Genomic DNA, 24,238 nt, shown 5'->3' on the forward strand with positions numbered 1-24,238 from the left:
TAACACTGAGATCCGTATAGAACTTCCTCAGCTAGACTATTTCCTCAGCCGTCATGGATGCAACTATGTACTCAGCTTCCAAGGTAGATTCTGAAATGGTAGATAGCCTAACGCTTCTCCAAATCATAGCTACTGAGATGGCAAACAACCTATTGCTTCTCCAAATCATAGCTCCACCTCTAAGAGCAAACACATTTTTAAGAAGTAGACTTCCTGTCATCAACATCAGTTTAAAATTTGAATCTGTGTAGCCTAACAGGTTCAAAGTTCCACTTGAAAAGACTAACATATAGTCTCTAGTCCATCAAAGATACCGACCTCCATCTATTGTTCATTTCCAAGGTTTTACTGGCACTTTCTCATCACTCCCACTGCATAACAGATCTCTAGTCACAACACACAACATAACATGCATTAGACTTCTAATTGCAATTGCATAAGGAATTCGTTACATCTTTTCTTTCTCTTGAGGAGTTTTTGGAGACTGCTGCTTAGAAAAATAAATTCCATGTCAAGACGCTAAACATCATTTCTCATAATTTGTTACACAGTAACGACCAAGCACCTCACCTAAGTAGGTCACTTGAGTTAGAGAAAAAATTCATTTATTTCTATCCCTGATGTTTTGGATACCAAGAACACAACTTGCTACAAAAAAATTTGGAATTTTGTTTCCACCCAGTTCTTTATGTCTGATAATTCCTTGACATTGTTTCCAATGAGTGAGATATCTTATACATAAAGGATTAAGAACACCACAATGTATTTTTTCCCTAAGTTGTTAAACACAAGGGTCAACTACATTTTGTTCAAAACCACAGGCTTAATGTTTCCATTTAACATTAATTCCAGGAGTGCAAAGCTTGTTTAAGTCCATAGATTGACCTACTCAGCTTGCCAACTTTCTTGTCCAACTAGTTTAAGTCCTTCTGATTGATCCATGTAAATGGTCTCATCAAGATAGCCATTAAAAATGCTTCTTTGATGTCCATTTTCCTTATTTCTTAATCAAGAGTTGTGGGTATGGATAAGAGTATTCTAAATGAATTTTAACATGGCTACTAGAGAAAAAAGTTTTCTCTAAGTCAACTTTCTCTCTCTGCCACGAGTCGAGCCTTAAATGTCTCAACCTTTCCATCAAATCCTCTCTTCTTCTTATAGATCCACTTGCACCCCATGGGCCTAAAGTCCAATGGCACATCTACAAGATCTTAGAAAAATTTAAAAGTACTTAGACTTTATTTCTTGGTACTTGGCTTTGAGTCAAAGATCCATTTCAGACTTACCCATTGCCTGTTTAAAGGCCAACGGATCTTGTTACTTGTGTCCCCAACCAGCTTGTGAGTTTCACTATCCTTTTCATAGGTACCGGGTTTCTAGAAACCCTCCCACTATGACGAGGCACCGTAACTTTCTGACTTGGATTAGTGGTTTCTAAATCTACTTTGTTTTCATGGACTTGCGTTGGTGAGGATGGAACAATAGTTTATCATTTTTTTCATCTAATACTGTTTTGCTACGAGACTTGAAATTCATTATGTAGTCGTTATCCAGAAAAGTAGCATTTGTAGAGCCAAACACTTTCTTGTCTACTGGACTATAAAACAGACCACCCTAAGCACCTTTAGAATAGCCAACAAACAAGCAAACCTCAGTTCGTTGTTCTAGCTTTCTACCTTTTTCCTCATAACATAAACATGACACCCCCAAATTCCATAATGACATAAACCAGGTCCACAACCATTCCATAATTCTAGTGGTGTGTTGGAGACAACTTTGAGACGGCACAACATTTAAAAAATGTCACATGCGGTCTAGGTAGTATGTCTCCATAAAATATATGGGTAAGAAGGTTGTAGAGTTGAATAGCTTATCATAGAACACACATTTTCATAAACACACGATTCACACCGCTCAACAACACCGTTCTGTTGCGGAGTCCTTAGGGTAGTTGCTTTAGACAATTCTCCAAGTTCAATTAAATGATATTGGTTCTGATTCTCCAAATATCCTCCACCCCTATTAGATCGCAAGATCTTTAATGTTTTACCTAATATGGTTTTAAAGCTATAGCAATGAATTCTTTGAACTTCTTAACGAATTCTTAGAATTCCTATGCTTTAGATACTTACATGAGTCTCTAGAGCAATCGTTGATGAAGGTGACAAAATAATCATAAACACCCCTCACTTGAATATTCATTTGTCCCCAGACATCTGAATATACTAGCCTTAGTGGTTCTTTGGCCCTTTCTCCTATCATAGAGAATGGATGCTTTGTCATTTTGCACTTGAGATTAGATTCATGAACAGGTAGGTGATCCTAGGTGAGTTCCCTCAAAGGCCTAGCCTTTGATAGTCTTTGAATCCTATCATAGAAAATATGACCAAAGCGAAGATGCCAAAGGTATGTCATTTATAACGTTATTGACCTTTTGTCGTTTAACAGTCCTAGAATTAGCTATCTTAAACAACTCATTATTTAGAACGTAGGGTTCGTTTAGTTGCAATACGTATAGCCCATTTTTCATACATCCACCTCATATTTTACATCCATTTAAAGAAATATGATTTTATTACTTGTGAAAGTAACTAAAAATTGTTGTTGATGTAATAAGAAAAATTGAAATTAAAATTTCCATTGAAAATTGAAATAAAATAAACATTGTCTTAAAACAATATATTTATTTCTAAAATTCATTCAAGTTTGTCCTTTTACCTTGTTTGATACGAACAATCCTTGATGGATTCCAAGCTTTGGCTTTTTATCCTTCATGGCTTTTCCAATGCTAAAATGGTGTAAAAAAAATACATACATATTTAGTAGATCTTGATTCAACGTAAAAAACCAAAGCATCATCCTCTATAATCATATGCATCAAAGAAAATTTCATTATCTTGGGTTCCCTATGCCTTGAATGTCGAGCAATCTTGTTCCAATTCCCAGTCTCCTTGCAGTTGGAAACACTCCCCTCTAGTGTTATAATAAGGCCTTGCTCCAAGATACTTTGTAGCATTTGGTGCCTTGCTAGTGGACTTCTTGTTCTTTTTGTTTGAATTTCTTCCTCATTTGCTCTTCGAAGAAGAATCTTAAAAGAACTTCTCCTTGAGCTTGTTTAATGGTATGAACATTCTTTCCTTTGCTCGAACCACCATCAACAATCCTCTTTGAAGGATTTGGTGATCGTTGCATAGGAAAAATAAGAATATCTTTGATTATCATGGACTCGATGTTGTCAATAATCAACACCATGTTGATGTTGGACAAATATTTCGTGAGGTTCTCACCATAGAGTAACCTTTTAGAGATTAGAGAGAGTATATGGTAGGAAGCCTAGAGCTACGATTATCAACTAAGTAGAAATCGACGCATATCTTGACAAACATTTATTCATTAAATTTTTTAGAAATAGCATAACATACAAAATATTTTGAGATAAGTAAAATACTAAAACACTTATCTTCTATTTCATAGATACTTTAACTAGCCATGAACCCATGTGTCTCGGTAGGCAAGAGTCACAAATATTCACTTAGTTAGATATAGAAACATATAAATTTATAAAATGTCATAGACTTTTATAAACTACCTATCCATCCGATAAAAGTGACAAAAACTCATGTGTCTCGGTAGGAGAGAGTCAAAAATATTTCTTACTTTATGAGTTTGACCCATGATTTCAATTATTATAGACTTAATTGCTATAGTCACCGTAGGGATGAGTCTATAGAAGGTCAATCTATAACCATCTATCCTAAGAAATTTAACCATGTTAAGAAGTCCAGTGAACACCTTTCGTAGGAAGACGAAATCAAAGCGCCATGAAGCCCCACTAAACTCTAACCTTATTAATGTTATATTATTTTATAATATAATGTAATATTATATTATATTATAATATAATATTTTAGATTAAATAAATGTGAGAAAGAGTGTCACATATTGTAACATATAATAGAGAGTTACAATATTTAGATATATGAGATATATCCAAATAATGTAACATATTTGGTGTTACAAATTTGTAACTTCCAAATATTACCCTTTATTGTGTAAATTTGGTGTTACACAATATTGAGATGAATTTCATAAAGCCATATGTGAAATGGTTGTTCGAGATATGATTTTAACCCCAATAATTTGTTTTGGGAGTTACAAAATCATTTGGGAGGGTTTGGAAAAACAACACATTTTCAAGTGCTGAAACTGGGCTGTGACCGCAGCCACAAAATGATGGTGGCTACGGCCTGGGGGACAAAGAGCAGTGGCCGCAGCCACTGATGTCCCTGGCCGCGGCCACAGGTGTATTTCAGGCCATTTTTTCAGTTTTTTCCAAATGTGTTAAATGGTTCCAAAAACCCAAATGACTCCCAAGTCTCATTTTTAATTCCATATTAATCCAATTAAACATTGGTAACAGCCATGGGGGTTGGTGGAATTTGAAATTCAAAGGGTGTCTCTAAACTCTATAGCTCACTTGAAAGGCACAACATTTTCTATCCATTAGAGCACTTGGCTAGAAACACCTTGAGGCTTGTTAATTCCAGAAAGCATTTCCTATAAGCTGTGAGAGATCCCTTAGTGCTTGAGTTAGGGGGAAATAAGCTTTTGGATAAAGGTTTCAAACCTTGTTCAAGTTGGTGATTCCCAACACTCTTCACTTTGGTAGTGTGAGTGAGAGTTGTTTATCTTTTGTTTCTTGATCCTTTCTTTCATTCTATTGCTTTTCATCTTTATATTATTTTTCTCTATTTACTTGTATTACTTGTTTAAGATTGTAATCTTTTCTTTTCTTTTGTTTCAAACACTTTACTTTATTTGTAATCTTTTGCTTAGAGTTGTATTTTACTATTCTCTTCTTCTTCTTCTTTTTTTGTTCATTTGTATTTTCAGTTATAGAGTTGTAACACTTTATTTAATCAATCCTTGTCTATTGTAATATTTTTCATAGAGTTGTAATTATTCTTACTTATTTCCATTGAGGCAAATACATATTTTCCTAACATTCAAAAGCTTATCCCTTTGTTTGTTTCAATGGTAGGTGAGACCATCAAAATCATGAATCAAGACCTAGTGAGGTTGGATAGGTTTGATGGGTCCAATTTCACTAGGTGGCAAGACAAGGTGAGGTTCCTTTTGACCACTCTCAAAATCGCCTACATTCTAGAATCCACTCTAGAACCTCTCCCAACACCATCCGACAAGGACACTCCCGAGGAGGTGGAGAAAAGAAGGAAGAGGGAGGAGGACAATCTCGTTTGTAGGGGTCATATCCCCAACGCCCTATTCGATAGGCTCTATGACCTCTACACCGAGACCAAATCGGGCAAGGAGATATGGGATGCACTTGAGAAAAAGTTCAAGGCGGAAGAGGAAGGTACCAAAAAGATTTTGATATCTCAATGCTTCGATTTCAAAATTTTTGGTGATAAACCTATTCTTCCTCAAATTCATGAATTGCAAATAATTGTTCACAAACTGAAAGTTTTAAAGATTGAGCTTCCCGAGGCCTTTCAAGTTGGTGCTATAGTGGCTAAATTACCACCAACTTGGAAGAGCTATAGGAAAAGAATCCTTCATAAAATTGAGGATTATTCTTTGGAGGAAATCAAAAAGCATATTCGAATCGAAGAGGAATCGATATGTAGGGATAAACTTGTGGAGGGGTCTAATGGAGAGACTTCCAAAGCAAATGCGGTGTCACAACCAAAACATCCCAAAAACAAAGGGAAAAAGGGTAACGAGAAACCTTTGGGTCCAAAAACCAACCCAAACAAGTTTAAGGGCGAGAAAGGTCCTTGCTTTATGTGTGGGAAAAAGGGTCACTATGCTAGAGAGTCTAGGCATAGAAAAGACCAACAAGGACCTAAGGTGAACGCAACTCAAGAGGAAAACATAGTTGCTACCCTTAGTGAGGTGAATGCGGTCCAAGGCAAGGTGAAAGGGTGGTGGTATGATACATGTGCCATCGTCCATGTCACCTATGACAAATCATTGTTCAAGACCTTTGAAAAGTCTAAAGGCAACCATGAGATTTAAATGGGCAATGAGAGCAAATCCAAGGTACTTGGCAAAGGTACCATTGAAGTCTTTTTCACCTCCGGCAAGAAAGTTACATTAGTGAATGCACTTTATGTTCCCAAAATGAGTAGAAACTTGGTAAGTGGTTATTTGCTTGGCAAGCCCGGCATTAAAGCCGTTTTTGAGTCCGGTAAACTTATACTTACCAAATCAAATGTATTTTTGGGAAAGGGGTACTTTTGTGAGGGTATGGTTAAATTGTGCACCAATGATGTAACTTTCAATGTTATCAATAAAAATGCTAATTCCGCCTATATTGTTGAGTATGATTCTTTATTTTTGTGGCATCTTAAACTATCACATATAGGTTTTTCAACCATGAAAAGAGTAGTAAAATGTGGTATAATTGCATGCAATATTAAAAACTATGGTAAATGTGAAACATGTGTTAAGGCAAAAATGATTAAGAAACCATTTCGTAGTGTAGAAAGATCATCTAATTTACTAGATTTAATCCATAGTGATCTTTGTGAATTAAATGGTGTTTTAACTAGAGGTGGTAAAATGTATTTTCTTACTTTTATAGATGATTTTAGTAGATATACCTATGTGTTTCTTTTAAAGCATAAAGATGAAACTTTTGATGCTTTTAAATTGTATAAATTAGAAGTTGAAAATCAACTAAATAAAAAGATTAAGGTGCTAAGAAGTGATAGAGGATGAGAGTACTTCTCTAATGAATTCAATATATTTTGTGAAGAAAATGGTATAATTCATGAGTGCACTGCACCTTATACACCACAACACAATGGTGTTGCCGAAAGGAAAAATAGGACTTATCTAGAGATGATAAATTCTATGTTGGTGTTTTCTAAGTTGAACTTCAACTTATGGGGTGAAGCGCTTTTAACCACTTGTCACATTCTTAATCGAATATCGATGAAGAAAAATGAGATATCTCCATATGAGTTATGGAAAGGAAGAAAACCCAACATAGGGTACTTCAAAGTGTGAGGGTGTTTTGCATATTGCAAGAAAAACGAACCTAATAGAACAAAGTTAGGTTCAAGAGCCATAAAGTGTGCTTTTGTTGGTTATGCCAACAATAGTAAAGCTTATAGGCTATTAGACTTAGAGTCTAATATTGTGATTGAATCTAGAGAAGTTGAATTTTTTGAGAATATATTATGTGACAACAATTCTCAAGCTTCAACATCTCTAAAGGAGAATTTGTTATATGAGAACAATTCTCAAGCTTCTACATCCAAAGTTGATTCTCAAGAGGATAATTCTCAAAAGGATGTAAAGCAACCCTTTGAACCTAGAAGAAGTCAAAGGCTTAAAATCATAAAAGTCTAGTAGTGGATGAGATAGATTCTCAACGAATTTCGTTCTACATGGTAGAAGGAAATAGAGAGGAAGTTATTAGGAAAATTCCTATTGTACTTCTCGTTGAGGATGATCCTAAGACTTATAGAGAAGCTATGCAATCAAGAGATAGTGCATTTTGGAAAGAAGCCATCAATGATGAGATGGATTCCATTCTTTCCAATAACACTTGGGAATTGGTAGACCTCCCATCGGGGTCTAAGACAATTGGGTGTAAGTGGGTATTTATGAGAAAATACCACACTGACGATACTATCCAAACCTTTAAAGCTAGATTAGTAGCTAAAGGGTTTAGGCAAAAAGAGGGTATCGATTATTTTGATACCTATACGCCTGTTGCAAGAACAACTTCTATAAGAATTTTGTTCGCTTTAGCTTCTATACACAACATGTATGTTCATCAAATGGATGTCAAAACAACATTCCTTAATGGTGACCTCAATGAGGAGGTCTATATGGAACAACCCGAAGGGTTTGTCCTACCAAAATATGAACATAAAATTTGTAGACTTGTAAAATCCTTATATGGATTGAAACAAGCTCCTAACCAATGGCATGAGAAATTTGATCAAGCCATCATGTCTAATGGGTTTAGACATAACAATGGAGACAAGTGTTTGTATTCCAAAACTTGTAAGGGATATGTGATCATTGTTTCCTTATATGTGGATGACATGCTTATTCTAAGTAATAGCATGAAAGGGATAGAAGAAACAAAGAGGTTTCTATCATTAACCTTCAAGATGAAAGATCTTTGAGAAGTTGATACCATACTCGGTATCAAAGTAAAGAAACATAGTGGGAGTTTTGAGTTAGGGCAAGCCCACTATGTTGAGAAAGTATTGAACAAATTTAACCATCTCAAGGTTAAAGATGCCTATACTCCATTCGATCATAGTGTAAAACTAGAGAAGAATGAAGGAAGAACGGTGGCTCAATTGGAGTACGCTAGTGCTATAGGGAGTCTAATGTACGCTGCCCAATGTACTAGACCTGACATAGCATTTGCGGTAAGTAAACTTAGTAGGTTTAAAAGTAATCCAAGTGTGGATCACTGGAAGGCAATTGGAAGAGTCCTAGGTTATCTCAAGAAAACCAAAGGACTAAGCCTTCACTACTCCAAGTTTCCTTCGATTTTAGAAGGATATACAGATGCAAGTTGGATATCCAATCTTGGGGATAACTTGTCCACAACTGGTTGGGTATTTACACTTGGTGGAGATGCAATTTCTTGGGGTTCCAAGAAACAAACCTGTATATCTCATTCCACTATGGAAGCAGAGTTTATAGATCTAGCTGCTACCGGTAAAGAGGTCGAATGGTTAAGGGATCTGTTGATAGTGATTCCCCCAATCAAAGATAATGTATCTACTATATCGATACATTGTGATAGCCAAGCGACATTGGCTAGAGCATACAGCGGAGTGTATAATGGGAAGTCTAGACACATTAGTCTAAGACATGGATATGTAAGAGAATTGATTCAAAGAGGAGTCATCTCAATATCCTATGTGAGAACAAGTGAAAATCTGGCGGATCCTTTCACTAAGCCACTAACGAGGGATTTAGTGGCTGCATCATCTCGAGGGATGGGACTTAAACTCCCTAAAGAGATTCACGATTGATGGTAACCTATCTTAACTCTAGTTATTCAACTAGTGTTAGGTTCAATAGGTAACAACAAGTCAATCAAGTGAATATTAGTTGTACTCAAAACATGTCCCATCTGAGATATTGAGTACTTGTGTGTTACCAAGTTGAGGGTTAAAACCTAAAGGTTTTTTTAATAGAATTCAGTCTTGTGAAGACAAGTATTTTTGGTAACAAAATACTGTAAGAATTCTACCTATATGGACCTAGGGGTGGTGTCGCCTCTCATGAGAATTGGGAGTATTCTCAAGAACGTCCATGAATGGAAAGTGCACATGGCCATTAATGGTGCAAAGCGAGACATAGAGGTCTCAAGTGAACATCGCAAAGGTGTGTGTGTTATCACCGATTTTTTATCATGAAAAAATGGTTCAATGCCTAATGCAACCAAATTTTCGACAAATTTTGTGATAATTACACTATAGTAAAGTTCAAGTTGAAAAACACTTTGCTTTATGCACTAATGCAATGACTCCTATAATAGAGAGTTCTTATTTAATCAAGTGGGGGATATGCTATATTTTAAAATATAATGATTGATTAAATAAGTGTTACAATAGACAACTATTTAATCTAGTGGGGGAATGTTATATTATTTTATAGTATAATGTAATATTATATTATATTATAATATAATGTTTTAGATTAAATAAATGTGACAAAGAGTGTCACATATTGTAACTTATAATAGAGAGTTACAATATTTAGATATATGAGATATATCCAAATAATGTAACATATTTGGTGTTACAAATTTGTAACTTCCAAATATTACCCTTTATTGTGTAAATTTGGTGTTATACAATATTGAGATGAATTTCATAAAGCCATATGTGAAATGGCTGTTAGAGATATGATTTTAACCCCAATAATATGTTTTGGGAGTTACAAAATCATTTGGGAGGGTTTGGAACCGTTTGGAAAAACAGCACATTTTCAAGTGCTGAAACTGGGCTGTGGCTGCGACCACTGAATGATGGTGGTCGTGGCCTGGGGAACAGAGAGCAGTGGCCGCGGCCACTGATGTCCCTGGCTGTGGCCACAGGTGCATTTCAGGCCATTTTTTTTCTTCAGTTTTTTCCAAATGTGTTAAACGGTTCCAAAATCCCAAATAACTCTCAAATCTCATTTTTAATTCTATATTAATCCAATTAAACATTGGTAACAGCCATGGGGGTTGGTGGAATTTGAAATTCCAAGGGTGCCTCTAAACTCTATAAATAGGAGCCTATAGCTCACTTGAAAGACACAATATTTTCTATCCATTAGAGCACTTGGCTAGAAACACCTTGAGGCTTGATAATTCTAGAAAGCATTTCCTATAATCAGTGAGAGATCCCTTAGTGCTTGAGTTAGGGGGAAATAAGCTTTTGGACAAAGGTTTCAAACCTTGTTCAAGTTGGTGATCTCCAACACTCTTCACTTTGGTAGTGTGAGTGAGAGTTGTTTATCTTTTGTTTCTTGTTCCTTTCTTTCATTCTATTGCTTTTCATCTTTATATTCTTCTTCTCTATTTATTTGTCTTTCTTGTTTAAGAGTTGTAATCTTTTATTTTCTTTTGTTTCAAACACTTTACTTTATTTGTAATCTTTTTCTTAGAGTTGTATTTTACTATTCTCTTCTTCTTCTTCTTCTTTTGTTCATTTGTATTTTCAGTTATAGAGTTGTAACACTTTATTTAATCAATCCTTGTCTATTGTAATATTTTGCATAGAGTTGTAATTATTCTTACTTATTTCCATCGAGGCAAATACATATTTTCCTAACAGTTAAATCAACGGTGGAGATCGAATTCAAATTTTAAAAACTCATTATTAAATATTTTAGTATTTTATTCTTTTTGGAAAATATCAACTTAGGTTTGACAGATTATTAAAATAATGAATAAACTGACTTAGGTTCGCCAAATTATTAAAATAATGAATAAACCAACTTAGGTTTGCCAAATTATTAAAATAATCAATAAACCAACTTAGGTTTGCCAAATTAATAAACCATAGTTTATAATCTTTCCATTAATTCTAAAATTACTATTGAAAATTAATCCAAAAATTAGAATTAATTTGTTTCCAATAAATTATTAGTTCCAACTAAAAAGAATAGCCTAATACAATTAATTCCAACTTAGGTAAATGGACCTTAACAATTTGAGCTTGCATGGAGGAGAGATGGGTTCAGTATGTCGGACCCACTACTAAGGCTCCCTAACTTCCACACAAAGCCCAAAAAGACAAGAATTTGAACCATCATTTTATTAATTGTTATTCAATTGATTAGTGTTGACGCGGTTTTATGCCATCAGTGAATTAAGAAAATGACAAGGTTGATTAGTGCTTGATAATAAGCCGAAATAAGAAATTAACTCTCAAAGGCACAGATCTTTTTATGTGGTTCAGTGGTTAAAATCCACATAGTCCATGAGTCTATATTATTACTGTTTTTCTCTCTCTATTTTTGCAGATTTTCGGCATTATAGAATAATCGTCCCCTTCCCTATCCAATATTCTCAGTATTTATAGAGAAATTCCTTGGACAGGTTTGGATAACCGCGTGAGTCAATCAAGGATTTACATATTTATTGCATTTAATATAAAATATTCCCATTTATACTAGGATATGATCAGATCACGAAATAAATGGTCTCCTAATATCAGGGACATTAAAAATTACAGGCTGGCCATAAATGATTGTATAAAAATACCAGAGTCTTTGGGGATTCGTGGGTACACAATATATTTGAGTTACTACGAAATGGATATATCTCCGAGCTCATACTATGGAGGCCATATGAATATCATGAGCTCGTGCTTTGCAACTTATGCATCACTAGTTCGCATAATCACCATGAAAACTGAGCTATCCACGTGGATAATAAATGGATTCCTTGGTTATTTCCCCCACATATTTATTTGGCAGCTGTACCCGAGCTGAGTGAAGGACTCGTGCTAAAAATAGGGTACACATTTGCCCCCCAAGTCCCTGCTTATGGTTCATGACGTTACCTTCTGTCCTACACAGTAGGGACTTTTAGACTTCTGTTGCATTAAACCATGCTTGTCCACTACTCAAGTACTGGATATGTGGTACATCACAATTGGCGTCTGTTCTGGTTTCGAGGCATACAATAATTGTCTTGTCAGCTTTTTGCTGCTGTTTTTTCTTTTGAAACATAGTTCTTGGATTTGGTACTGAACAAATCGAATGGCTCAAATTAATTTATGTCGTTTACGTATAAATAGGGTAGGCAATTTCTACAGTTCACCACCTTTTATTCGAGATCTTTCGACATCTTCTCTCTTCTGCATTTTCAAACCCTTCTTCTTTCTTAGAAAAACCCAAAAACCATCTGTTGCAAAAAACCTTAGAAAACCAGTTACTCAGTTACTCAGGAGTCTTCCAGGAACTCTCCCTTGCAAAGTCTACTTCTTTTATCGAAGAACACACTGTAAGTCTTTTGGTTTTGAAGAAACTTTTCTTTTACTGATTTCTGTGTTTTTTTATATCATGCTCATCCGCACTTCACCATAGTCGATATTAGGTTGTTCTCTAAATGTTTTTGGCACATAGGCTTTGACTTAGGTTTACTGAGTAGGTCTTAAAATATCTCTAGAACTATGATATTCATAAAATTGGGTAATTTCTGGGTAATTTATGGCGAATTTTAAGAAATACCCATTCGAGATATAGAAGATGAAAAGTTTTTAGGGTTCAAAACCAGGTTGCTTAGGGGACATGCTTCTTGGGTGGTTTTTCTCTAAACCGCCCCCCAAGGAGAGTAGTGGCCTGATTTTCTGACACACGGATCCCTAAACATCAGGGGTTTGTTAGGAAACTGAGGCGCGTAGCGTAGGGTAGTGCGTGGCATCACGAAATGGGCTGAGACTAACTCAACTCATATATCAGAGACAACATTGCCCTTCGTACTTCCGTGCCATAACCCTTACAAACTCTTAGGTAGCCTACTAGGTAACTCGTCATTCTTGTTCGTTAGGCGAACTCATGGCTCCCAAGAAGAATGCACCAAAGAAGAATACTCTCAGCTCATTTGCTCAACTAATGAACAAAGGGAAAGAGATCGCCTCACAATCTCCCCTTCCTCACTTCAGCCCAGTGGTGGAGAGGGAAGTTGTGGTTGACCCAAATGCTTTCTTCGAGGCAGAGACAATCGCTTCCAAGATTACGACCCAAGGAAGGGTCAACAAAATTATGCTGAGCCATAAGATTGAGGTCGGGACCGGAGTCCTTATTGCTCGACCTCCGTTTGAAGGGGAACGAAGTTGTTCCCCTCTCCAGGATGACTTCGTGGCCTGGAGTGATGAACATTTGAAGGCGGGGGCCTTCCTTCCCATGGACCAGTATTTTGTCGACTTCCTAAATTATGTGAAGTTGGCACCTTTTCTGCTCCCCCCAAATTCTTATAGGCTTTTGGAGGGGTTGAAATACTTATTTTTGAAGCATGAGTGGGAGGTCCCCACTCCAGCAGATATACTATATTTTTTCTGCCTCAAAGCCAGCCCATAACAAAAGGAGCGAGGTGACGGATTCTACTACCTCACCAGATTCCAAAACTTTGCCTCGGTCATCGAGCTTCTAAGCCACCCCAACGACTACAAAGATCAGTTCTTTATGTTGAACAGGTTCTGAAACTATGAGCACCGATACTTCAACCGTCCTCATAAGTTTTTCTTTCTCTGATCTCAACTCATAAATTTTTTCTCTTTTCAAGACATTTTCCTTGTGATGTGCTAATTGAGTTTTTTTTTGTGCAACCATATTTGCGAAGACGGGGAAGTCAGTGACCCTCGGGGGTTAGTATGAAACATTGTTTGGGCTTCCACTCGGCAAGAAGGATTACCGTCAGCTCGTGAATGATGTCACGATACTAGTGTGTAATTTGATTAGCCTAGGCCAGACGTTGGCCTTAAGGAGGACCCGGGCTACTCTCCCAGTAATACACGAACTCCCGCCCTCTCAAGAAGTGGACTCACTGGCCACCAAAGGGGAGGAGCAGGAAGAGGACGAGGTGCCTTTTGTGCGAAAGAGGCGGGTTCCCCAGGTTGATCTGGAACCCAATTTAGAACGAGCTGCGTCGGGGGCAGCAGCCGGCCCCTCTGTCCAAGGTAACCTATACCCCTATAGGGCATTAGATAGGGTTGTTGCCGATTTTAGATTAGTTAGATTGAACCCCAATCGGCTCGTCCACCGTCACCCTAACAATCCAGATCGTAATGTCACCCTGCTCCAGTGTGTGGACCACTTAGTGTTGTGTCATGACAACAGCTACCCTAAGGGCACCATTGTTCACTACACCAAATACCCATTTCCATAACACATGAATATAATACTCATCAAAAAGTATTATGGTAGAGTATGGGCCACTTTATGAAAATAGGGCGGTAATAATAAAACCATCCCGCCACTTACACTTAGCTTTTTTTTTTCATTTCATTTGGGGCCAATTCATTTCCTTCTCTTTTTTCCTCATCATTCTCTCTCCTCTCTCTCGGATCTCTTTCTCCCACTAGAGCTCTCTCCTTCACTCTTTCTCTCTCACCTTTGTCTTTGTGGAGATCGACCGCTACCTTCCCCTACACGCACTGGCTAGGGATCTTCAGAGGCCGTCGAAGCTTCGACCACGCGGATCCAAGCCCTCACACGACACCGGAGTCAGTTCGAGCTATTCGCTTGCAGAAGGTCTGTTCTTTATCATTCTTCTTTGAATTGGTTTCTCCAAAGTTTTGATTGAGGTATTTCTATGATAATTGATTATTATATATATATGTATTTTTTTGTTTGAGAAAATTGTGAAGATGATTAACTCCCAACTCTAGGTTTTGAAATTAGACGTTGATTACGTATCCTTGTTTGAGGTAGTTAAGTAATGCCCATAAACTGTTTGGCGAAATGTGTGTTAGAGGGACATTGTTATTTCAATACTGCTCAATAATGGAATGTGTGTTAGAGGGACATTGGTCTGTGTGGATGTGTTCTATAATCCTTGGGGGGGGGGGGGGGGGGGGTGAATACACATCATACATGGGCTTAATAAAAAGGAATTTGCTTAATTTATTTTGCCTTAAGTTTGAGAAAACTCGTTGCTTCATCCCAGTACAGTATCTGTGTATAATTGCATGTCAAAGAAGCCATCTTTAGAACTCTTATTCGAAATGGTATGTTTGATAATACACACATCAGGCTAAGTCTAACGCATGGCAAGAAGGTATGCTGAGAATTTCTCACCCCCTTTCTCTTTAATCCAGTTCTTTGTGCACATGAGTTGATAAGAGAGATTTACCATTGGAATATTATTCTCATACTATGATTATCAACATTACAAATAATAATAATAATAATAAATTGTTATTATCGTTGTTCCTGTCATAGTCATAGTTGCTATTTTTTGTGTATTCACTGATTAAAACTACTACAATAGTACCGCTTGTTGGCAGGGTCATCAGGTGCATTATGAGGGTTGTCAGCATTAAACCAGTAGAGTTTTAGTAAACACTTAAGCTAGATATCTTTTGACCATAAAATTAAATGGTGGTAGGTAAAGAACTTCCACTCTGAAATTTCTTCCTTGTTCGTGTCTGCTTTATCTATGGATGGTCATAGGATGAGGAGATTCACTTTGATCATTGACTGGTATTACACCTCTGAGTGGGACAAAGGCATCATTTTCTATTAAATTTATTCTAACTGATCTAAAAATCTTATCTAGCTTATATTTCTTTAGGATGCACTCAGTCTACATATTTGTTTTTAATGATTACCAATATTTATGTCTTTTTCAGGTTACTTCCGGCATGAGTCCAGCATTCAATCTCTATGGTTGCACACTAATAGGTAAATCGATATTCTACTCTAGTGCCACTTAATAGTTAACCTTTTAGCAAGTTCCCATATACATGTGTATTAGACTTCTGATTACATTTCCATCAGTACTTACCTTCAAAATTGGTTATAATTGTTCAGCTGACTAGGAGAAATCATTATTCTCTATTTCAAAATATTCCGATTTGCTGTCCTTCTGACATTTGGTTTGCCACCAATTAAAGGAAGTTTGGCTCAATGCTTCACAAACTAATATGTTCAAATGCTCTTTATTGGGATTCCTTCCTTTTCATAAAGGATTGTGCAAGCACAAAAGAGAAGGTGTTTGAAAATGCGATGAATTATGTTTAGATACATCTTTTTCTGTGCTTAGTATTTTTATTAAACTTGCAGTGCTTCCCGAATGGAAACCCCCTGTCTATGATAATACACATGGTATAACTCTGGTCACTGCTTCTACTCGTCGTAATTCTCCAAATGTAAGATTGCTGATTTTCTGCTTCCTATTTGATGTAGTTTTGTTTTTCAGTAAATAAGGAAGAAATAAATTAGATGCCACTTGATGATAGTTCAAGTGATTGGTTGAGGGGTGAGTGTGTGTTAGTGGTGGGGGTTCAAATTCACAAAACTAGCTTCTACTGCTTGAACGTAACAAAGTGGCAAGGTACATTTGGTTAGCCTTCGAGTGAAAGTTTTAGGCTTCAACTGTGATAATGCATGACTGAATATCAGTGAAATTAAGCATCTGCATCTGATATGAATAAGTGTGCAAATGAGAGACCTGGTGACTCTGGAATCATATTTCTAAAATGTTTGAATGTCTCTGTTCTACTCTTCTGGATTTTATTCAATGTCCGACCAAAAATTAATCCTCATATCTGCATTTGTGGGTTTTATTTCCTGGGTTTTGGTGGTGTGGAATGACAAAATTAGATGCTAGGAATTCAATTGAGAATACCAAGCTCGTGACTATTAACGTTACGAGGAAGGTTTAATCATAAAACTTCAAAAGTGGTCCAGTAGTGGATGTCAGACTGACAAGTAGTAGAAGTATTGTTATGCTCTGTTGTTCCTTATATACAAAATTTAGGAAATAAAGTGTTAAGGATTCAACTAATAGGTTTGTATTGAACACCCTGATACCTAGAGACATTATCAATTATTCTCCTACTTTTGGCTAACCTTGACAGTATGTCTTGCAGTAAAATTGTCTCTTACGTGGTATACATTTCAGGGTTACCCTAATATATTGTACAATATTTTTTTACTACTCGGAGATATCAATAAATAAATCTGTTCTATTGACTCAGTTTTTCCCTTGTTTTTTACCAGAATTTGGATTCAAAGATTCACCACAATAACCTTCTCAATAATATACTAGCAAAGGTAGCTTCCTATTCTCTATGATACAGATCCAAGAATATGATATTCAGATATTGTTTTGTTTTGAAATGACTGATCATTCTTTTAATACATATACTGTTGACTGTTCCTTGCTGAAATTGAATGTTGAGTTTACAACTTAGTAGAATACTAAACTATCAAAAACTTAAGTAATTCATCGTGTGCATGTATGCAAATGATAGAAAAAAAAAAAGGAAAGTTCTAGGGTAGGATATATGGTGAGGTTTTCAGTGAAAGAATGTGCAGAACATGATTTGGTCAAATCAGTGACACTGTAACAGCCTGGTAGATTTGCATTCTTCTATGGCATATATTAATGTGTTGATTCTCATGGATTTATTCTTGTGTTAATTTTAACATGTTTCATGGATTTTCTTGGAACTCGATTACATTAACCATGTGTAGGTTTTTTTATGCTTTTATAAATATATATCATGTGTAAAAAAAGGTTTCATTGAGTTAACTATGTCAATGAGAATTGTATTGTTGTAGATTGGAATGCTTGAAAGAAATTCCACTTGGTGATTGGACTGATGGGATACTATGTAGCTTCGAAATGCATGTGATTTAGTTTGTGCTTTTTTCTTGATGATTATGAATTTATAATTTGGTTTGTTATTTATTTTCTTGTTAATTGAATGGTTCTTTGTATATTCAGGACAATAAGAAAGTCAAGAAAGACATTCATTCTTGTTTATTTGATATTGCTGAAGTGATATTTCTTTGTATATTCAGGACAATCAGAATGTCAAGAAAGACATTAATAATTTTGTAAAATTTTCTCACATTCTTTTATTTATTTAGTTAGTTTTCAAATTGGGTTGGTATGTATTAGCTCGCGAGTTCCTCCTATACTACAAATGAATATATTAATTTAGAAAGAAAAAAAAATGTAGAAAAGTCAGCAGCATTCTCTTCCAATTTGGTTTTTTTTCCCTTTATCTTTTAAGTATTTATTTAGTTTTGAAATTACTGAGTTCTTTTTTTTTTGTTTGGGTTATGTGTTTGTTTGCAAAGGATGATAGTGATGTGGTATTGATGGCCTTTCTTTGTAGGTAGAATTAGGTTGCATTATATTCAATTTGCTTAGTAGAATGATTTTTTTTTTACATGGTATTTAAAATACAGAGAAATCAATCCTTAATCCTAAATCCAACTTGACCATTGCTTTAGTTCTTTGTGCATACGATTTTATTCTTTCTTTCTGTCAATTCCTTCTAATTGTGGCAATAAAGTGAATATGTATGTTTTTTTATATTTGTTTGTTTGTTGGGGACAAAAGAAAGTCTCACATATATCTTTAAACGTTAAACTTAGTGAGGGTGTGGGCTTTTGATGTAGAAATTCACTCACACCATCTAATTCTCTAATGAAACTTTTGTATGTGTCAAAATTTTGCTAATGCTAATTGAAGTAAATAAAAAATAATTATGCTAGAGCTAGATCTAATGTAAAATCTTCATGAGCAGTTAATAAAATATTAGTTTTGATGGCTGGAGGGATTATTTACATTATGTTATTGTTTTACCTCTGCAATTTATTGGAGATTATAGCTTTTATAGTCATTATTCTTCATTTTATTTAGTTACCTTTAATGTCAACATATATAGCATGCTTAATCATATATTTTAAGTTTTCATTTGTTGATATAACAATTTAAAACATTATCTGTGTTGAATAAGAAGGGCAAAACAAGTAACAAGTATGAAAAAGTATGAATGCATGCAGTACCTGAAGAAGCAGTTCCAGCAAAAACAGCTTGCATGTACTGTTGGACAGTTTCTCTTTTTTTCTGTAGTATGGATTTTGGAGTATGGAAAGAAAACATCAGAAACACTTACAACAAATGGGACGGGGTTGCTCGCAGCACCACACAGGTACTCCTGTCTTGTAACTATAACCAAATTTAATAGTTTGATCAGCAAAACCTCAATTTGATTCTTGTCATGACAATGAAATGATGTTTCCTGGGATTGGTAAAATAGTGCATGGACCAGTTTTTTTTCTCAGCTTTCATGGGGCCTAAATTGAACTCATTAAAGAGAGTTAGTCAAGAGCTTTATTTATATAGAGAATGAGTAGTACAGAGGGGGTAGTTATGAAACTAACTACCATATAACAAACTCTTCAGCAGACAAACTAACATAACTAAATAATATTAACAACTAGTGCTTTCAGAAGTGAATCATGTCTTGTTAACAGAATGATTTTTCATGTCTTATTAGTATAAATAATTCATTAGTAATCTGCTATATATATTGTTCATGTTTTCATTCATTAACAGAATGATTTTTCAACTGGTTACAGGTCTTTTTGTTTATGTTTTAAATGTAATTTAGTGAAAGGCAATCAATTTTGGTCTGTTTTTATTGATTTTGAAACTAATTCTTTGAATTTATTTTTTCTATTATTTTTGTAAGAGTGACTGTATGAAGAGAAAAGAGAAAGACATTACAAATAGAATAATCCCATTGATTTGGTTATGAATTATGATCGACTTAAAATTTAGTGGTCAGTCTCAATTGTTTTTTTTCCCTTCAGTTTTGTCAAAAAGTGGTAAAAGAATTGACTAACAAATAACACAAGTAAACATTAGCTTAGTGAAAAACTTGAGCATAACTTATCCCAACTAAAATTAAAGATATGTAAAATATTTGAATATATTCATTATGATCGATTAGTGACATCAAGATATTTTATTTTATTTTTGGCATGATTAGTTTCAATTTTTTGAATTTTAAGTAAGTAGTATCATGATCCATGAGCTAGAAAATGAACAAACAATTTGTTTTTGGATAATTCATTAGACAATAAAAAATATATTTTATCAAGATTATCCTTAAACTTTAAGCAAATGAAGCATAAAAATGTCTAGTGATGAAAAAAGAGAAATCATTTTCTTTCTTGGATCTCTTTCATTATTATTATTATTCATTATTAAAATATTGTATTTTGAGCAATGCTCTCTTACACATATAGAAACATTTTAAAGTTAGGTACTTATAGTCTAAAGAAGAAGAAACTAAAGAAAGCATTAATATTCATGTACATAGTCATTTGTTATCATAAGACATTTTACTATCCAAAAAGATAACAACTCAGTAACATGGCCCTAGTCATTTGCAATCACATATTGGCCTATGGTTTGAATTTGGTCTTCTTGTCTTATATAACTGAACTATTCACGAACAATATAATCAATTAATTTTCTTTCTTATGCTATAAATGTTCAATTTTAGTGATTCTGTTTTTATATGAGTTGCATGACACAACTTTGTTTCAATATTTCTGGTTTTAAAGAATTGTCCATCTGAGCATTAGACACTCTAATATCAATACCTCATGATTAGCACTATCTGCAACTTTTGAGGCTTAAATTATACTTGAAAGTTATCTTTGTTATATTACAGCTTTATTTAACTTTTGAGGCTTAAGTTAAAAAAATTGATGAGAAATAAAGAGACTCTAGTTTGTTGATTGTTTCACTTCTGTTCTGTTTTTTGAATACTGGACGAATTGACAGACATGGAAAAGTTTTGATATTTATGATCGCTTTTGTGCTTTTATTACAAAATAAATGATTGAATCAATTGGGTATGGTTTATTTTGGTGAATCGAATATAATTTTGGGTTATTACGGCAGAAGTGCATAGTGGGGGAAGGATCGTAATGTTCAAATTTGTGATTTTTTTCTTCTTCTTATTTAAGCGTACGTTTTGAACTTTTTTATTGGACTAGTTATTAGCATTGTGTGTTTGACTGGGAGAATATAGAGAAGTGGAAATGTGAACTGGGTAGTGGTTATAGAGAATTTTTTAATGTTATATTTCATTTTTGGTAGTTGATGTAATGTAGTAGATAGATTCTAAATTTTAGCGTACTTCTTATTTCGTGCACTCAAAACTAGATTATCTACTATCTAGTGAACCTGACAAGGACAATGAAGTCAGACTCGTGGCATTATCATGCTAATGTCGATTTTTTATATTTATCCATTTGATTCTGCTTCAAGTTCAGATTTTAAAATTGTTTGAAAACTTAGCTACGATATTAAAGTCCAACGAGCTTGATTGTTTGTATTATATCAATTCAAATTCTTGTATGACTTTAGTATTTTAGGAACAAGTTCATTTAGGATTGATAAAGAATAGCTGCTGCAGTAAGCTGCTAGTGTATTTACTATATAGTTATGTTGTACTACCTATTTGTGCTGGTTCACGCAGTAAATCACATATTTTTTTTAACTGGCAAAAGGCAATTTAATTTACATAATCCAGTTGATACCATCTCTTGTTTTTTTTTGCCAAAATGTTCATTAAATCTCATATTTTTTTTTTTCAGAAATCTTATGAGACAAAACAGTATAAGAAGGGGTTGAAGGCTGCGGACACTATATTGAAAAAGTTTCCAGACCATGGAGGTATTTTCTGTTTCATGCAATATGTAATTTGGTACTGCACAATTAGCTGATCTAACGACCACTTTATTTAGTTTTGTTTCCTCTGTCCGCATCCATTGGCTCTTGTCTACACACCTATATGTATATATATATATTTTTTATTTGCTTTTCACATATTGGAGAACTTGACAATTTCATCGTTTTTTTTGTTATAAATTATATGAATCATTCTGATGCATGAACCTCATGCTTATATAGGATCCACATTTAGCTGCTGAGCCACAGTGCTTCTTGAAGATTTACACAGTCATCTTGCTGTTTTATTATTATTTTTTAATTGAAATCATTTTCAAACAAAATTAGCTTAAGTCTTATGTTCTTAATAATAAAAGGACTTTTTTTTTACGATGTGCAGGTATATTGAGATGATTTCTTTGGAGCAATTCTTGACAACATTTGTAGTTGAGGCCTTTAGAATGGAAGAATGTATTTCACTAATTTTTGTATACATTTCTTGTTTTGTATTTAGTGATAAAGGAATCTAAATTGTGCATAAATTATGTTGTAATATGATTTCTTAAGCCTAGATTAGTAGACTAAATATTGTAATTACATTTGAGTAATTAATAAAAATCTATTTATGTTACCTTATTTGGCTTCAACTTTCATATTTGTTTTCCTAGTTTTGTGTAAGTAAAAAAAGATTATGTTTCTCTAAGCTAATATAACACATGTGTTATACTAAAGTGTAGTATAACACAAAAAATGTGTTACACTAAAGTGTAGTATAACACAAAAAAAGTGTTATATAATCGACTATAAATAACATAATTCAACACTTATCTATATATTAAAATAACACAGAAATTGTGTTATCGTTGATAGTACAATAACACATCTGTATAACACTGATAAAGTGTTATGTAAAGTACCCTGACCTACGATAACATAGTCGGTCTTAACACATCAGAAAGTGTTATCATATGTTTTGATAACACATTTTTGGTGTTATTAAAAGCATTTTTTCTTGTAGTGGTTGTAGATAAACCTTAAATTTTAGGTCCGCCATCTTTGAGGAGTATGGGACCAATCGTAGGAGCTGGCCTTCCCTACTCTAAGGCGCCTTTGCGCTGAGATTTAGGCAGTATGTAGACGAGTCTGGCCCCGAGGTAGAACTTGAGCCCGAACCTCCTAGGGTTCAAGAAATATTAGACTTAGATTCTCCTTCTCCTCCAATAGTCCCAAGGTCGGAGGTCGTGATATTAGACTCCTCCCCCAGCCTGGAGGGTAGGATATTTATTTATTTTCTTAGTATATGTTTTTGAATTTACTTATGAACTAATCCCCTTTTTGTTCTTTTTAGGTGACGAGATGGAACAACCTAGAGCTCCTGATCTCTGTACGACCTTCCAGGATGGGAAATTCGGCTTGGGCCCTGTCGTGAAGAGGCCTCAATTTACAAAGAAGGCTCCCCCGGTAGGGGGAAATGTCTCAAAATCCCTTGCTAATGGGAAAGCCACGAGCTCGACAGCTCCGGTGTCTTCCATTACCTAGAAGAGGATTCGTCCTCCTTCGCCTCGACCTCGGTTCGTGCCTTCTCAAGATCAGGTAATACAAGTTGATCCCCCAGTTCCTCCTACCCGAGTTTCTAATGTTCACATACCAGTTGATCCTCAGGATCTGGAGAAAATCCCCGAAGCCTTTCAAGGAATTCTCTACAAGACGGCGAGCCACATGGTGGGGCACGCTTATAGAGCCAGCTCGAGGGACTTTAAGACGATCGAGGAGTGGAGGCTAGAGAACGTCCTGGAGTCAGCCTTAGGGATGACCCTCATAGTAAGTTATCATTACTTTGGGACATTTTTATCTTTATCTTGTCAAAGGATACATCTAACTTCACTTGTTATTTTGCAGTCTGCCCTGGCTCAACATCGCAGCATAGCCCAGGCTAGGGCTAGAAACAATGAGCTCCAGGCCAAGATCAATGCCGCCAAGACCGCCCTGACCACTGCTCAAGAAGGCGAACAGGCTGCCAAAGCTACCTTTGCGGCTGCTCAAAAGAGTGAGTACGATGCCAAGCTTGCTCTCGCCTCATCTCAGGAAAGCGAGCAGGCTGCAAACATTGCCTTGGCTGCTCTTCAGGCCCAAACTGCTTAGCTCCAAGCCGAGGCTAATGAAGCCAAGGCAAAGCTACTCAAGGCCGAGGCTGCAGTCAAAGAAGAAAAGGCGGCCTCATTGTCCTCCATGGAAGATATGTTGTACCATTGCTGGAATTTTAACCAGGATGGCAACTTTTCTTTCATGGCTCCCGTGTTGTGGGAACTGTAACTTGAGAAATTCAAGGCTTGGATCCTGTTAGAACCGTCAGAAATGGGGGATGCTTCTACAATGGGCGAGTAAGAAGGCGAGGAGGTCACGTCCTCAGAGAATCTAGGAGGGGATCCATGACAGACTTTTTTGTTTTTTTATATTTGTTTGTAAACAATTGCCCTTGGGCTTAGTTTGAGGTTTTTCTCCTTGGGACAAATTTAATTTCAATTT

The 24,238-nt window shown here is 35.4% G+C and overlaps 2 protein-coding genes across 7 annotated transcripts; both read left to right on the top strand.

The window, feature by feature from the left end:
* Nucleotides 1-14,368: 14,368 nt before the first annotated feature.
* Nucleotides 14,369-22,348, top strand: LOC133804316 (branched-chain-amino-acid aminotransferase-like protein 2). Of its 6 annotated transcripts, XM_062242483.1 has the most exons (8): nt 15,688-15,705; nt 15,855-15,906; nt 16,036-16,215; nt 16,288-16,373; nt 17,227-17,280; nt 19,012-19,175; nt 21,640-21,718; nt 22,113-22,348. In XM_062242483.1, exons 3-7 carry the CDS (start codon nt 16,149-16,151, stop codon nt 21,674-21,676), a joined length of 408 nt encoding a protein of 135 aa, XP_062098467.1. In that variant the 5' UTR covers nt 15,688-15,705; nt 15,855-15,906; nt 16,036-16,148; the 3' UTR covers nt 21,677-21,718; nt 22,113-22,348. The 6 variants fall into 6 exon arrangements, with proteins under 6 accessions (XP_062098468.1, XP_062098465.1, XP_062098464.1 ...); XM_062242484.1 differs by lacking the exons at nt 15,688-15,705; nt 16,036-16,215 and adding an exon at nt 14,369-14,754; XM_062242481.1 differs by lacking the exons at nt 15,688-15,705; nt 16,036-16,215; nt 22,113-22,348 and adding exons at nt 15,118-15,280; nt 21,956-22,104.
* Nucleotides 22,349-23,311: 963 nt separating this feature from the next.
* On the top strand, nt 23,312-23,854 carry LOC133806868 (uncharacterized). The gene is made up of 2 exons (XM_062244951.1): nt 23,312-23,533; nt 23,612-23,854. Exons 1-2 carry the CDS (start codon nt 23,432-23,434, stop codon nt 23,852-23,854), a joined length of 345 nt encoding a protein of 114 aa, XP_062100935.1. The 5' UTR covers nt 23,312-23,431.
* Nucleotides 23,855-24,238: the final 384 nt, after the last annotated feature.

Source organism: Humulus lupulus, chromosome X, assembly GCF_963169125.1.
Source record: "Humulus lupulus chromosome X, drHumLupu1.1, whole genome shotgun sequence".
NCBI lineage: Eukaryota > Viridiplantae > Streptophyta > Magnoliopsida > Rosales > Cannabaceae > Humulus > Humulus lupulus.

What these genes read in the sequence shown, in the direction of transcription:
- LOC133804316 (XM_062242481.1), top strand. Translation starts at nt 15,233, where the DNA reads ATGTTTGATAATACACACATCAGGCTAAGTCTAACGCATGGCAAGAAG. An exon ending in CTCGTCGTAATTCTCCAAAT is followed by an intron (nt 16,374 to 17,226) that starts GTAAGATTGCTG and finishes GTTTTTTACCAG; the next exon opens with AATTTGGATTCAAAGATTCA. An exon ending in TCAATAATATACTAGCAAAG is followed by an intron (nt 17,281 to 19,011) that starts GTAGCTTCCTAT and finishes AGTATGAAAAAG; the next exon opens with TATGAATGCATGCAGTACCT.
- LOC133806868 (XM_062244951.1), top strand. Translation starts at nt 23,432, where the DNA reads ATGGTGGGGCACGCTTATAGAGCCAGCTCGAGGGACTTTAAGACGATC. An exon ending in CCTTAGGGATGACCCTCATA is followed by an intron (nt 23,534 to 23,611) that starts GTAAGTTATCAT and finishes GTTATTTTGCAG; the next exon opens with TCTGCCCTGGCTCAACATCG.